Source organism: Prunus avium, chromosome 7, assembly GCF_965620075.1.
Source record: "Prunus avium chromosome 7, drPruAviu1.hap1.1, whole genome shotgun sequence".
In the NCBI taxonomy this organism is placed as follows: domain Eukaryota; kingdom Viridiplantae; phylum Streptophyta; class Magnoliopsida; order Rosales; family Rosaceae; genus Prunus; species Prunus avium.
The window spans coordinates 29101934-29117904 of record NC_142290.1 but is presented as its reverse complement, the minus strand read 5'-3'; the positions used below and the strand labels follow the sequence as shown (position 1 = coordinate 29117904).

General features: G+C 38.3%; 4 protein-coding genes and 1 non-coding gene across 7 annotated transcripts; 1 reads left to right on the top strand and 4 right to left on the bottom strand.

Annotated features, from left to right (window-relative positions):
* Positions 1-3: 3 nt before the first annotated feature.
* Positions 4-2218, top strand: LOC110761139 (Pentatricopeptide repeat (PPR) superfamily protein). Its single transcript, XM_021963541.2, has one exon. It carries the CDS (start codon positions 106-108, stop codon positions 1927-1929), a length of 1824 nt encoding a protein of 607 aa, XP_021819233.1. The 5' UTR covers positions 4-105; the 3' UTR covers positions 1930-2218.
* Positions 2219-2795: 577 nt separating this feature from the next.
* On the bottom strand, positions 2796-5625 carry LOC110761145 (4'-phosphopantetheinyl transferase superfamily). 3 transcript variants are annotated; one of them, XM_021963557.2, is made up of 9 exons: positions 5442-5625; positions 5135-5316; positions 4859-5036; positions 4699-4761; positions 4463-4564; positions 4181-4336; positions 3627-3746; positions 3223-3349; positions 2796-3111 (listed from the first exon to the last, which is right to left on the bottom strand). In XM_021963557.2, the coding sequence occupies exons 2-9, from the start codon at positions 5242-5244 to the stop codon at positions 2999-3001; spliced, it is 969 nt and encodes a 322-aa protein (XP_021819249.1). In that variant the 5' UTR covers positions 5245-5316; positions 5442-5625; the 3' UTR covers positions 2796-2998. The 3 variants fall into 3 exon arrangements, with proteins under 3 accessions (XP_021819249.1, XP_021819258.1, XP_021819273.1); XM_021963566.2 differs by having other exon boundaries at positions 5135-5265; XM_021963581.2 differs by having other exon boundaries at positions 5135-5230; positions 5442-5624.
* An 823-nt stretch (positions 5626-6448) lies between these two features.
* On the bottom strand, positions 6449-10881 carry LOC110761273 (rho GTPase-activating protein 4). Its single transcript, XM_021963721.2, has 5 exons — positions 9823-10881; positions 8589-8709; positions 8255-8374; positions 7832-8062; positions 6449-7261 (listed from the first exon to the last, which is right to left on the bottom strand). The coding sequence occupies exons 1-5, from the start codon at positions 10314-10316 to the stop codon at positions 6638-6640; spliced, it is 1590 nt and encodes a 529-aa protein (XP_021819413.1). The 5' UTR covers positions 10317-10881; the 3' UTR covers positions 6449-6637.
* Positions 10882-13333: 2452 nt separating this feature from the next.
* On the bottom strand, positions 13334-15384 carry LOC110761648 (putative small nuclear ribonucleoprotein G). The gene is made up of 4 exons (XM_021964184.2): positions 15227-15384; positions 15077-15099; positions 13769-13890; positions 13334-13656 (listed from the first exon to the last, which is right to left on the bottom strand). The coding sequence occupies exons 1-4, from the start codon at positions 15259-15261 to the stop codon at positions 13591-13593; spliced, it is 246 nt and encodes an 81-aa protein (XP_021819876.1). The 5' UTR covers positions 15262-15384; the 3' UTR covers positions 13334-13590.
* Positions 15385-15492: 108 nt separating this feature from the next.
* On the bottom strand, positions 15493-15564 carry TRNAP-CGG (transfer RNA proline (anticodon CGG)). The gene has a single exon. It is a non-coding gene; the product is annotated as a tRNA-Pro (tRNA).
* Between the last annotated feature and the right edge of the window lie 407 nt (positions 15565-15971).

The window sequence follows — 15971 nt, the reverse complement described above, 5'->3', positions numbered from 1 at the left end:
CAATTACAGCGGTAACTCCCGCGAGGGAGTTTTCGGTAATTTCATATTTTGATTTTGTAGCAAAACGCACCGTCTCTCCCTCTACCGCCATGACCACCACCCACAATGGCCCAACCCAATAATACTCCATGGAACACTCGCTTACGAGAGCTATCGAAGCAATGTCTCTTCTTCGAAGCCCTCACTGTTTACCGCCAAATGCTCCGTCATGGCCACTCACCCAACGCTTTCACTTTCCCCTTCGCTCTCAAATCCTGCGCAGCCCTTTCGCTCCCTTTGGCCGGTTCCCTGCTCCATTGCCACGTCATCAAAACCGGCTGCGAGCCCGAACCATTTGTGCAAACTTCATTAATTTCTATGTACTGTAAGTGTTGCTTGGTCGACGATGCACGTAGAGTGTTCGATGAAAATCCCCACTCGAGAAAGCTAACTGTTTGCTACAATGCTTTGATATCTGGGCACACTTCAAATTCGAAATTTTCTGATGCGGTTTCGTTGTTTCGTCGGATGAGGGCGGCGGGTGTGGAGGTTAATTCGGTTACGATGTTGGGTTTGGTTCCGGGGTGCGCGGCTCCGGTGCACTTGGGTCTCGGGATGTGCCTTCATGGTTGTAGTGTTAAGTGTGGCTTTGACGTTGATTTGTCTGTGACGAATTGTTTGCTGACAATGTACGTGAAGTGTGGGTCGGTTGATCGTGCAAGGAAGCTGTTTGATGCAATGCCTGAGAAGGGTTTGATTACTTGGAATGCGATGATTTCTGGGTACGCGCAGAATGGGCTTGCTACTCATGTCTTGAACTTGTACAAGGAGATGGAATCTTGTGGTGTTAGTCCTGACCCTGTGACACTAGTTGGTGTTCTTTCGTCTTGCACTCACATTGGTGCACACGGTGTTGGACGCGAGGTAGAACGACGGATAGAGTCTTGTGGATTTGGTTCCAACCCGTATTTGAACAATGCTCTGGTTAATATGTATGCTAGGTGTGGTAATTTGGTGAAGGCTCATGCTATTTTCGATGCCATGCCTGAGAAAAGCTTAGTTTCTTGGACAGCAATTATAGGTGGGTATGGGTTGCATGGACATGGAGAGATTGCATCAGAGCTCTTTAATAAAATGATTATGACTGGAATTAGACCAGACAAAGCAGTGTTTGTGACCATTTTGTCTGCCTGTAGCCATGCGGGATTGACGGATAAGGGGCTGGAGTATTTCGCTGCAATGGAGAAAATATGTGGGTTGCAGCCTGGTCCAGAGCATTACTCTTGCATGGTAGATCTTTTAGGCCGCGCAGGTCGACTCCAGGAAGCCAAGGAACTAATTGAGTCAATGCCGGTAAAGCCTGATGGTGCAGTATGGGGTGCCCTCTTGGGTGCTTGTAAAATACATAAAAATGTAGAGATAGCAGAGTTAGCTTTTGAACATGTCATTGAGCATGAACCAACCAATATTGGTTACTATGTGCTGTTGTCGAATATATACTCCGATGCAAAGAATCTAGAGGGGGTTCTAAAGGTTCGAGTTATGATGAGGGAGAGGAAGCTCAAGAAGGAGCCGGGGTGTAGCTATGTTGAATGTAAAGGAAGAGTTCATGTTTTCTTGGCTGGGGATAAAACCCACTGTCAGACAGAAGAAATATACAAAATGTTGGAAGAATTAGAAACTTTAGTGAAGGAACCTGGTCGAGGAAGAAACGAACAACAACTCATCGGTGCTAATGTTCACAGTGAAAAATTGGCAGTCGCATTCGCGCTCTTAAACACCGGACCGGGGACCGAGATCGTAGTGATAAAGAACTTGAGGGTATGTGGAGACTGTCACTTGTTTATAAAGTTGGTTAGCAAGATTGTGGATCGCCAGTTTGTTGTCAGAGATGCAACTCGTTTTCATCATTTCAGGAATGGGGTCTGTTCTTGTAAAGACTACTGGTGATACCCTTTTAACAGCTATCTATGAATCAACAAGCTTTGGTTAAAAAGTTATTCCAAACTGTTCCCAGCATGCTTCTAATTGTGCATTGCGTCAAGATTGATTCAAGTTTCCAAAAGTTTGAATTGGAAAGGAGATCTTGGATTCAAAAAAATCTTGGGTATTTTAGTGAAACTCCCTTCTCTTTATTGTACTTTGAATCAATGTATTGTTACACAGAAAATCCATGGACACATTAAATTGGGATAGGGATATCAAATGGATTTTGCTCATCACTTGAAGGAAACTTGTAACCCTTGTCTTTTGCATTGTCTCAATAACCAAAAATCCAATACGTAACGACGGACCTTGAAGCTATCTCAAGATTTTGAATCCAAGATCGGGAGTTTCACTAAAATACCCAAAATGGGGGCTGAAATTATAAAAATACCCAACACCCAAAACACTTTATAAACATACCCAAAACTCATCATTACACACACTCAAAATCCATTTATAAACATACCCAAAACCCATCATTACACACATACCTAAAACTCATTTTGGGTATGTTTCTATGTTTAAATAGTGCTTGGGTATTTTTATAAATATCTATAAAGAGAATCACTGGCAAGGTTACTCTCCTACCATACCAGTGGGGCAAGACGTAGTTAAACGTTTCTAGGTGATTCTTTTATAAGAAGCCCAAAAAATCATGTCATTAGGGTAGAATATTACTCTCCAATGAGGAGAAAATATTTTTTTTTTATGTCATTTGCAGACTTAAAATAACTAATAATTCATACTTCCCGAGTTGCTAGAGGCAAGACTAACCCTCAGTTTTGTACAGATATCTGTTTTATGAATGTTGTCAGTAAATAATCTTCAAGTGGTCAATTAAAAATAAAGTATTTATATTTCTAAAAATAGAATTGGTTTCCAACGTACAAGTTACAAACAATGGAGAAGGGCCATGGGGGCACTGTTCAGAGAGAGAGAATTTTGCCTTTCAATTGCTTAAATATGACATGATTGGAATTTTCAGTTTCGGACATAAGTTCCAATTGAATAATAGAATTACTTATAAAAACTACTAACAATTCAATCCGCCTATTGGTAAAACTGCATCAGTTCCTGTAACACATTCATCTTCAACAAATGGAATCGTTCTCCGCACTGTCAATTTCATGGGAGCATTTCCTTTCTCTGCAAGTAGTTTAATATAAATTGTGAATTTTTTTTTCCCATTACCTTCATTTTAATCCAGAATAATAATCTTTGATTAAATAAAAAGAAAAAGAGAGACAAGACTCTCACCTCCAACAGCTTTATGTTTTTCCATGCAAATGGCAGCATAATGAGAACCGGCCAACTCTAGAAGCGAAAATTGCCAATTGGTTGTGAGGTTCACGGGGCCAAGAGACTCAACACTTATTTCAGATATCTAACAACAACAAAATCAGTGGCTCAAACATCTTAAAGAAATGTAAATTGTATATTATGAGTTATGGTCAATATTTTAGACCAGAAGTGCAATATTTTAGACCATAATTTCTCTACACCACGGCTCATAATACCTGCTCATAATCTTGTAGCCAAACGAATAGCATGCTAAACAGCTATGTTCAATTGTGGACTCTATATCACATGAATTATGAGTTTGATACCTAGGAAGCCTCCACATGTTGCAATAAAATTTCTGTTTTCCATCTCTGACATACCTCAGAATCTATGTCCCCAGAAGGATGAAGGCCCCTCTTAGCTGCATCCCTCACTCGAATGGTAAAGGTCTTAAACGGTGCAGAAGAGAAGCCCTTCCCCAATGCTTTCACATATGCCTCCTGGAAATGAGATCCATGGCAAAAGAAAAAGCTTGAGAAAAACATAACCTACACGTAACTCTCAAAATTCAATTAAGCGGAGTTATGCGTTTTTAGTATATTCTTGAGTTCACATTGAAGTTTTATTGATACTCACTTATTTTCAAATGTTTTTCATTAATCATCCCCACCACTTCTACTTTGCATATGATACTTATAAGTGCTTTCAAGAGTTTCTTTCCCTTGTCTAATCTCTACGGAATTTTTTTTGGACAACTATACAAACAAAAGCTTATTGCAAATGTTAACAGTGTAATGCTAACAGATTACACAACTACCCATGTATACCCAGCAGAATGTACCAATTTAATCACATAAAAGAAAATGTGTGCACTCTGAAAAATGTATAAGAGCTTAACTTGATGCATTATCGTTGTTCAAGCAGTTTCACAGACCTTGAGAGTCCATAATTTTATAAACTGTTGACGCTGAATTTCAATGTCCGAAATAGAAGTTAAATGTTCCACTTCATGAGAAGAAAAGTACCGTCGAGCAAAAGCTAAGATATGGTTCTTCAACTTCCGTTGCTTATCTTCCACATCTATACCAATCTAAAATAATTAGAGGAAATCACATAAGTTCAACAATTTTTTACATATATACTCATTGACACCCTAATATAATCCAAAGACTAAATCCAATATATCAGTGGCCCCTTGAATACTCGCAATACTTACTGGTGAATCCACAGTTACTCCACAAGCTATCAAGGAAGACGTGTGTGAGATGTTGAAATGCAATGGTGGTGGCTGCCAGTCATCTGCAATTTGCCACTCTACCTAGAATAAGATGATTAAAATGTGGTCCCAAAAAAAAGCTGAAAAAACATAATGGTAAGAAAAATCAACCAAGTAAATGGGAGCATAGAAACAATTTTCTCAAGACATCGATGGGTAAGAAAAAAGAAGCATACCTCAGGCTTCCCATGATTGTTCTTTTTAAACTTTAAGGATCTTGGATCTACTCGATGGTTTGTCTGATCTAGTATGAAACAGAAATGTTTAGAACAGTCACAATAACCACATAAACAACATGAGTAGTCATGTTTTTTAAAGCAAAATGAGAGGACCTACATATCTAGAAATGGTAGTCCGAACCAATGCCCGGGCAAGCAAGGCTCTTTTCTTGAGCTCCTCTCCACGCATACCCAAAACACTGTCTTTCTCAGACATTGACAGAAGCTCAGAGTACCGATTCAAAAGGCTTTCACTCTTCACCTCCTCAGGTAAAACATACCACAAATGACTTTCCCTGAAAAAAACCATCATTTCTAATAAGGAAATCTTTGATTTTGATTAAACAAAGCAGTCAATGGTATTGAATAATTTGTGTGGTAAATAAATACATACATTCGAGATGGAAGTTGAACTGGCAGCAGAGGTGACTGAGCAGAGCAAAAATTGCTTTGGAGGCCATGAATATTCATTCTCAAAAACGCTCTGCGTCTGAATAAAAACATGCATACTACCAATCTGTGACACTGTAACCAAATTTGGGTCGTGGACAGAATCACGATTTTAATATGAACAGACTGAAAAACAAAGCAAAATCAAAACTGGGTAACCTCTCAAGCAAGCAGTGAACTTTCCTGGTCTATACGAGCAAAAGAAGAATTGCTTTGAGAATTGAGAGAAAGAAGAAACGAGGATAGAGTACCTTGGATTCTTTGAAAATGTTGTAAGGCTGCTTTTTTTTTTTTGGGGTCGAAAATTGAGGCTGCTTATTAAACAACGAACTTGCTCCGACGGCTCGGACGATGAAAGCAAAGACGGAGGTGGAAAAGTTTGGAACTTTGGAGGTTGGGTTTTGGGCTGGGCGGGCTTTATGACACAAAATATGGAGCTGGGCTATCTCGAACCCAAGTCACCTCCAGCTTTTCCTTTGTAGGTAACAATGGATGCACACGTGGCAATTATGTGGCAAACACATAAACAAAGAAGTGGGCCCCACCGTGCCACATAAGAGGAATTAACAGAGTTTTTTTACGGAGTTGACGGAATAGGGTAAATTGAGACATGAAGTTGGACTTTAAGGGGTAAAGAGTGAGTCATTTCGAGTTTCAAATGGCAAAATGAGACTGAGATAGAGTTTCAAGGGATAAATCAATAATTAAGCCTTAAATGAATATCGTCCAAAAAAATAGCCTTAAATGAATATGTAAAACTCAATTTGTGTTCACTCTTGCTCTATTATACAAGTGGAGATTAGGAGACCCGTAAGTTAAACGCTTAAGCACAAGAGCAAGAGTAAATGCGCTTGACCACCCAAGCTACCAAATCTCTTGCACCTCACAAACCTCACAAATTTTTAAAACTATTCACGGATTGAAAATAAGATGTTGCTGGCCCTAAAAAGTCGTCATGCGTGCCTTCCTCCGTAAAAACGTAAAGGGAAGTGCAGATTGACTTTTCTAGTATGGAGTAAATCTCATCATTGTAACTTATGTTTATTTTTGTCAAGCATTGTAATTTGCAAGTGATGTAGTCAATAAATGTGGGATATGTACCAGTATTCAATAGAGCTGGATGAGCAGACAAATTTTTGAGCTCCGGAGAGGCATTGTAGTTTTAAGATTATTTGATTCATTGAAATGATAAACGTTTCCATGATATGCTTATTTTCTTTGTTAGTGAAACAAAGAATTTTCAACCATTTTCAATCTCTACTTGAAAAACAGAAAATGTTAGAATGGGTTAGGGAAATGTCCACAAGTGACAAGGTTAAGAAATTTCATCCACACACAAACTTAAAGCACACATAGACACATACACAATATTTCCACATGGGAGACAGAAACATAGACCAACTTTTTTCACCACTCCCCAACACCCAAAAACAGCCCCAAACACTCTTCAACGCCAACCTTCAGCCAGCTCTGTCCTCGAATTAATGCGGCTAAGAATTCCAGGTCTCTTGCTCTTGTCTGCAGGCCCAGCAGTCTGAATCATTAGCTGCTCGCTAACCTTCTTGGATCCCTTCTTCAGATTCGAACCGCTTGATTGACCTGTTTTGCTCTTCCAAATGTTTGGTTGAGCCTCTCTACCTGGACCTGTTGAACCATCTTCTTGGAGCCCATTTGTCAAAGAGTTAACTTGGGATACAACCTCACATGGACAATTATCAGCCAGAAACCAATTTCCTCCAGGAATGATATTCTTGATAGAAGATAGGAAAGTTTGAGATCCAGTTCCAGTTGTGGAGTCATCTTGTGCATAATGAGCCGGGCTTTCTAAATCGGGTTCTTTACCAACAAATACGTTCTCCTCTTCATTTTCCTTATTAGCCTCCTTCTTCGCCTCTTTGAGATATGGTTGAAAAGTACTTTGGTGTCCATCCTCATCAGTAGGCTCTAGGCGGGGGGCAGGGGCTGTTTCTACCATAGACTCTTCTCTTTCTCTTAGTGTCTTGACAATAAGAGTCTTGAGGAAATTCATCACTTGGACAGCATACATCAATGCAGTCAAAGGATCTACCATCTGCGATAAATAGAAGTTACAGAAACTGTTACTAAACCTGCCTTGACCACAAGTGGTCGCCTTAAACATATGACAACATACTAAAGAAACGAAACCCCTCAACATTGGACAATATGGGACTATAACATCAGACCCTAAATGGAAACTGAAAAAAGATACTGGATGCAGAGATTAATAACACTGTAGTTATCAGATTAATGAAGGTTTTTCCTAGGTGTGATTCGTGACAAGACTCATATCCAGTCTTAGAACATATTAAGGATGTAATAGAATAACCAACGGTTGGAATAAAATCTCCCTCAAATTATCACCTCTTCTTATTCCTTTCTGATTAATTATCTATACCTTAAAGCTTTCAAGATGACAATTGGGAGGAATAATGAGCGTCCGCCTTTAAAGCTGAATGCATGGATGACATGAGTATGATATTTGAGCTAGCCAATTGAGTCCTACCCAAGTATATAGAATGTCTTGGCGTGGATGTCACTAATAATGAAAACTATGCATGAAAGTAGGTTTTTTTGGCCTTCCTTCTCTAAAAATTTTAGACAGGGTATACTTTTCACTCACTTGAGTCATGTTTGGTGCAAACACCATTGCAATATTGCGGGCATTCATCTTGTTGAAGTGTTCCATTTGTGCAACATCAGCCATTAGATTTACTGCCCAATCCAATAGTGCGGCTTCTGTTGGGGGGAGGAGCCTAACAAGTTGAGCACACTCCTCTTCCGACTGGGACTGCATTACCTGCTCTGGCGTCAGAGAGTCCAACACACCAGATGGTAGTTCTCTAAACCAAGCCTGAGAAGCAATAGCACATTAAACGTCAAAACTCATGTTAACAAGTGAAAGTGCTCAATGATGAGATCATCTTCAGTTGATTGGGGGAGGGGGGAATGGAGCATTTACAACCCATGAACCAGAACCCTTGATTTCGGCCAATGGATGGCATATAAATATCAGACTAGACTGAACAAATGGTAACCGTCTTACCTTAATAAGACCCGCCAAACAGTGCACGTCAATGCCCTCTGGTATCACTCCCCTATTCAATTGGTCCCTAACGTACTCCTCCTGACTGTTCTCGGCATTAATTCTGAAGATTCCTTCTGCCTGCATGAATGAGTGAACTTCAGTTTCTTTTAAAGGTAGTTTGAATTATACCAAAATGCCCAAACTTGTACATGTTAAGCTGCATGCGTCAATGAAATCTCAAACTTTTGTACTTTATAAATTATGTCGAACCCTCCGAGACAATGTAGTTTTCCAGTTACTCTCTACCATGGACATGGCGGAAGAAAGGAAGAAAAGGAAAATGGTGAAATACCTGAAGACCACCTTGTGCATACAAATGTCTCTGCATCAAAATGAGTATTGTGGGGACACTGTTCCCTCTGGCATCAAATGAAAGCTGCATAGACTCCGTTGAAACCCCAAAAACATTTGCACTGCAGATGAAATCAATGTCAACACAAACCTTGAAAATGGTTTTAAAATTAAAAAGTATGCAGCAGAATACAAGGATCAATAAAGAACATAGGTGTATCCATTCCCAATTTTCACTACATTAAGGATCATGCCAAATCAACTCAAAAAGTCACATAAACAGGCACAAAAAGGTAAAAATTGTTGAGTCCAAAGATTATTCTCTGCAGAACATTTAGATATAGATTGCAGGCCTTCGTTGGAACAAAAACATATTATCTTCACATCTTACTTGAGCAGCACAAAGCACCAACTCGGCAACTCATAACAATTTGAAACATCTGTTAAAAATATGCATACCAACCAACAATTTCTAAGTACTAGAAGAAGAAGAAAACAACACCAGAGAAAAATGAAGCACATTCATTCACTCATAGCATCAAGAAAAGTACTCAAATCTGATAGAATTGAATCATGATGAAAATTCTAGACCAGACATATATTACAAGGTACACAGAAAATTGGCATCCACTGTATCCCTCTTGATGCTTATAGGAGGACACCAAATTATTTTAGCTAATATTATTGATGGAATAAAGTAGAATAATTGGTGAACTTTTTGTGAAAGAAAAACTTGCTCCAGAGAAGAATCAAGTCCACCAAATGCCCAGCAAGGAAAAGCAAAATAATGCATGTGACAACCCCGAACAAAGATAAAAGGAAGTTCCAGCAAGTCATATAAGAACAAAATGCCTCTGAATGTGGGTTCCCAATCATTGAATGCAGCTTCAATACAATCCAGAAAACACCTTAGATAGCTTTATCAGCTATCCGACCAAATGAAACCCTAACACGGGATTTTCGAGACAAATTCAAAAAAAAGCCACCTTTATCAAGAATAATGCAAACCAATCGATATATGCAAGCATGACAAAAGTTTCAAGAAGGATGAAGCTTACCCATATACTAGAAACCCAGTACAGAAGAAATTCAAAGAATAGCATAATCGAAACAATTATCAGAAACCCATAACGCAATTCTAAGAATGAAAAAGAGAGAACTTTTAACCCCTTTCAATCAAAACAGAATTATACATGGAACGAAATAAAAAAGACCAAAATCTGTAATTGACCGACCTAGCACTTGGAGCCCTCCTGGGAACCTCGGGTTCAAGCTCAGAAGGCAAACCAAGAAAGCCATTGAAGCGATCAAAGGTGACATGGGCAACATGCCTGACATTTGAAGGCCAACCAATCTCCATAGAAGACAGCTTTCCTCTACCAGTATCAGTGCTAGTAGTACTACTACACCCCCCAATCAAAGACCTCCTGAAAGCAGTCACCAAAAGTGTCAAGAGCGAAAGCTGATCTCCTTCTCTGTCCCTTTCTTTCCTTTTCCTTTCTTCTTCTTCTTCTTCTTCTTCTTCCTCTTCCTCTTCCTCTTCCTCTTCTTCTTCCTCTTCCTCTTCCTCTGAGCCCAAATAGCCTTGGAGACTGTCTTCTATTGTGGGACTGTTAATAAGGGCATGTGGGTATGGCCCATCACTGGGTGTAGGTGGAGCACATGGTGTGGAAGAGCTTGAGGGTGAAGGGAAGTGAGATGGGGATGGGGATTGGAGCACCTCAGTCATGTTTTGGACCCAAATGGCAACTTTGGGGAGGGAAAAAGAAACAGTCTTTTTTGTTTATGCAACTTATTGCGATTTTGACTATATTTGGGACTATGAAAGACCAATACTTTGGATTGTGAATGTTGAGTAGAGTTGGATTCAAGGAAAGGTTTTGGAGGTTGAGACGTGACTGTCATCACTTTTCTTCATTTTCCCTCTTTTTTTTTTAATATCTATCTTTCCCTCTCTCTTGGCTGGCTTTGATACTCGATGGGTTGAAGAAGAGAGAGAGAGTGGTAGGTTGAGATGGGGATGGAGGAGTATGAGTAGAGAGAGAAAAGAGAAAATAAGAGAAGAGCAGAGGACCTGTTTAATTGTTTATTGTAGACCTCTAGAGAGATTTTACAGCAACAGAGCGAAAAAGGGGAGGTGGGTGGTGGTTGTTTCCACTTCACAGCAAAGTCATCCAATATATATCTGATTTTTGTAAAGGAATGGAGCTGTCGTTGCTTTGCTCTACTGTGAGCAGTCTATGGGCTATATGAGGCTTTGAGGCTCTAACAGTGATTCAATCTTTTTTGCCATTGTTCTCTTCTCTGGTAGCCATTCAACTTTTGGCCTTGCTTGTCTATTCCCCTTACCCTTAGGCCATGTGTAAGTTGGTGACAGCACTCTGTTGGCAGTAATCTTAAGTTAATGCTTATACTTCGAATACAATCGATTGTCTAAACTATAAATGAGACGGGATTCTCACACACACTACGAATGTGTTCAAATTTGAGATCGTTGATTTGTAAGTTAATGTTCTTTTCAATTAGACTAAATTTTATTCACTAATGTCATTAAAGTCTAATTTAATAAATTAAGAAATTACTCGTTTCCTTAAAAAATTTCAAATAATTTTTAATAATTATTTTAGAACAAGAATTCGACTCTCCATCTTCAAAATGAAAATTCTAATGAAGAGGATATACTAGTTGACAGAATTAAAATCACATCATTACTTACCAATGTACAAGGACAGTGCTGAAAATGGGACCAAAGTCGTCCAAGAGAAGAGATGAAATTGAGGGAATTGACAAACACGCATCTGTGTGCTGGGACTTTGGGAGTATTCAAAAGACTTTGTTTTTTAGTTTGAGGGTGGAATGACAGGTAATAATAACACGGTTTATCTCCTTAAAGAAAAGATTATATTACCTAAAACCATCTGATGATGACAGGTGGTGATGCTCAAAGGAAAAGACCACCTTACCCCTTCCCGTGCCCCACTTTCATTTAGGATATATTTTTTCCTCTTTTTATTCATGGTGGTAATTTTACAGGGAATGTGATTACTAATACTAAGCATGGTGGCAAAGGCAGCTGGTAAATTATATTGTTCAGCAAAAGATCGACAGTTGGAAGATGAGGCAAAGTCTCTTATGAGTGCTTCAAAAGGTTACAGTAATTTGTAATTTTTCCTAGGGTGATTTACTGTCCCAATCTTTATACATAAGAAAACAGGAAAAAAGAAAGAAGAAAAAAAATGGCATGAATCTCATGAACATGAAGAACAGGAATAAGCAACAGCCAAGTACAAGACAAGCAAAGAGTTTTCAATGCTTAAGAATACAGAACCTTCTCTTTTATCTTTCTGGTGCACATACAGATCCAATCACAATCTTCATATCATATTTATGTACACCAAACACTTGCCATCTTATCTTACAATTGCAGAACAATTGGTAATTTTTAAAGGAGACACTTGGGGTTGGGGGACCATTTCTTCATTTCTGAAGAGATCTATTTTAACACAAGTGGTGACTTTTTTTTTATCATACAATCTAAGCGTCAAACTACCAAGTAAAACCGCACATTCAAGTGTACATTTTTATGATCCAGCGTATCAAATTATATGAACTAACAATCTGGTCAGATAACATGTCAAATTGTCTGAAAAGTTAATATTTCTTGCGTTAAATATAGCAACTCAGGGCGTGCCATTGCCACAAACTGCAAGCTCTTAGCACATGTTAATAAAGGAAGATTGACTAGTATAATTCTGCTTTCGATCGAAGCTTACTCAGGATTTAGTTGCCGTTGGCTTTGTGAAGAACATGCATTTATCAAATAAAAGTTAGAAAACAGAAAAGAGAGGGAAAAGCAGAGACCTAGTTGTAGCCGAGCTGTTTTTATTTTATCAGACTGCAAAAGAAGCTTCAAACTTCCAGGAGGAAACACCCGTTAGGACACTCATGGATGTTACCTCTTTCAAATTCAAACTAGACATGGCGGGCAAGGCAACCGTTAGTGGTTTCCTTCACCCATGCCCAAAAAAGCTTTTTCCTTTTCCCATGCAAACGTTGATCCCAACAGAAGCAGAGAAGAGAAATTTTCTCCTTTTCTTCTTCTTTTTCTTTTTCTTTTTGTTCTATGTACACCTTCCTTTTGGTTTGAGTTACAAAGAGGGCTTCCCAGGTCATCTGGACCCAATTCTGTATTATCTTTGTCCAACAGTAGCTCTCCTGTTGTTACCGTTGAGTTCATAAAGCATTTCATTCTATAACAAAATGTACTTTGTACAATGCACAAGGATTTTGGGCATCTTGCTTTTTTTCTTTTCTGGGTTTCAAGAGAGGCCGAATGCGGAAAAAGAGAGAATTCGAATTCTGGTCTTGCATCATTTTGTGTTCAGCATTTGTTCTTAACTTAATACAAATGCAATCTCATTTTCAGGAACCACCCTGAAGCCTTCATTTATGCATTTCATCAACCTAAGCTAACATTACCAAACTTTCTCATACATTCGTGAGCTCTAAGGTAACTTATTTTAACTTGAACATATCGAAGGCAGAACAATGGTAAGGTTTCACCCTAAGCTAATATGGATCCCGTTGCCCAGTTCCGGAGTTCAGTGAAGCATATGATGCCACCATTCAACTGGGCAAATAAATATACAAAAAATGAGCTGCCTTAGAAGCTCCTGAACAAACAAGAGCTCGTCTGATTCAGCCTGGATAAAAAGACATATCATCCAAATCAACAAAGCATGGACATTAGCAATGGAAACCTTATAATTAGCATTCCGGCTGACCATTACATTGCATATCATACCAAGTCAACGAACTGATATTCCATATGAACCAATACAAGTACATTTTGCTCATATAATCTCCTGAAAGGGGAATCTAGAAATCACCTAACTACCATAAGGCCCAAACTTTCACAAATTTCCTTTGCATACAAGCAGCTATATGTCCAAACTACATACCAACACAGAATACATCCAATCCAAAATAGCCCAAGGCCAGAATCACTGCATATTTTTGGCCACTGGCTCAAGTGCTTCAACGGTAACCACACTATTTCCCCGGATCACCTGCAGCAATATAAGTAAGAATTAAGTAAACCAAATTAATTATTGGAGCATCAGGCCAAATGGCAGTGGAACTAAAAAAACAACGAGAAAAGTGGAGAAAGCTGGGACTTACCACCATGCCTATATCATTCTTTTCATTGCCATTCACTTCTACGGTGTTGTCAACCACTAGATTCATGAACTGGTCAAAACCACGAAGTGTTCCAACAACCATCCGATTTGCATTCAGCTTGACTACAATCAAAGACATTAGTTAATTCAACTGTTTAAAGTTTCTGGTAACAATAAAGAGGAAAAATAAAAAATGCAGACTCTAATGTCTTAGTATCAAAAAAATAGTTTCTGCGAATGCAAGACAAAAATGTTTGACCTTCTACTATTCTTCCCCCTAACTTCAACTAAGAAGAGAATCTACACAAGCTTTAAATATTCATATTTAGACCCCTCAGTGTCAAGTATACAAGCAGTTTCACAAAATTTGGTAGCACATGCCATGCAAGTAAAAATCCCCCATCAACCCAAACACTCCTACAGAGGGGCAGTTTAGTGAACATGATTTCAAATTGTAAGAATTAAAAAAGTTAAAAAAACGTTAAAGAATCATCTAGAGAAATTGTGGTGGTCGCAGTGTAACCTATAAAATACAACTTGATTTCGCACTACAATCCCAAGTGCTCAAACAATTACTATCTGAAAAACTCCAAAACGCCTAGTTGAATTAAAAAGGAGCAGTCACCCAAATAAACTCATTGATCATATCACGCAAGGAAAGCAACTAAGAAGCTCATACAACAATTGCCAACAGAATTTTTTGAAGAGAAAGAAAGACGGAAAAAATAAGATCCTTACTAATAGATGACTAATACAAATAAATCTTTGTGTGCTTTACTTGGGCTGTGCATTAGAATTCAAAATATAAAACCAACTTTCATATTAAGAAAAGAAAATAATATAAACTTGAGAAAGTAATCTCTTTCACACAGAATTCTAGAAATCCAGATTATTCACACTCTTTTTTTATAGGAAACAGAAACCTAGTTGTGCACATCAATTTGGGCTTACATTTTCATTTTCATACATGATAGAGTGGTTGCATAGTTAGCAGGATAAACATTGAATTCATGATTATAGTTGACAGGATGAAATCATGAACATATCATACATACTACTACCAAAGAAACTGCACAATTGTTTCTTTAAAAATATAGATTTCACTCAAAAAAGCAAGACGGTCATTATTGTTTCGGCTCAGTGCCTTTCCCACAATATTTTATACCCAGATAATGTAAACATAATAGTAAGTTGAACTGGTTTTCTTAGCCGAATTTTCTCAGCAACCAAACAGAGCAAAATATAGGGGGAGATCATGATGGGAGGAAGTAAAACGATAGAACTTTTTGAGACAGTATAAAGAACTTACTTTGAAGCTTCTTGTCCATGTACCTGTAAAAATGCAATAAATTTCAATTAATTAGCATCTTAATTTATAAATAAATAAATAAACAATAAACACAACGAAAACAACAAAATCGAAACGGAAAAATAGACCATAGGGGACAGAAGAGCTTACTTTTTGAGATCCGGAGGCTGACCTGACCTGCTCATGGTGAAGAATTAGAGAGAGAGAGAGAGAGAGAGAGAGAGAGAGAGAGGGAGGGAGGTTTTGGGAGACGAAGACTTTCAGCAAAACCCTAGGAATGAAATCTCCGGTCTCTGCTGCTTCAATGAGGAAACAGGTTTTGTATGGGCAGGTTGGCCCATCGAGCCTAATCTAATTGGGCTTTAAAAAAGCCCACGAATTCAAAAAATAAATATAAAATATAAAATATAAAGAAAGGGGTGTTGCGAGAATCGAACTCGCGACCTCTCGCACCCGAAGCGAGAATCATACCACTAGACCAAACACCCGATGTTGATAAGTGTTCTGAAATAATTATATTAAAACGTGTTTTGTACTTGCCTATGTGTCTTCTGAATATTTGGCTTTTATTTTTTTTTATTTTTTTTTATTTTTTTTTATTTTTTTACATTTGGCTTTGATTTTTTGCATAAATTTTAATCAACATATCATACTCTATTTTTCAATTAAAATTTAGCTAAAAACACACAAAAGCTATTTTAGGAGCTCTCTATAAAATTTTAACTTCAACCATACTCTTTAGTTTAGGGAGTCATAAATACTATGATTCATTTTTAATTCAACACAAATGGTCATCTCGATATATATATATATATAATATACAGAAAATATCTTATGCGGACATCCGGACGTTATTATCGTGCGGACGCCGTGTATTTTGTACTACCCCTCTCTG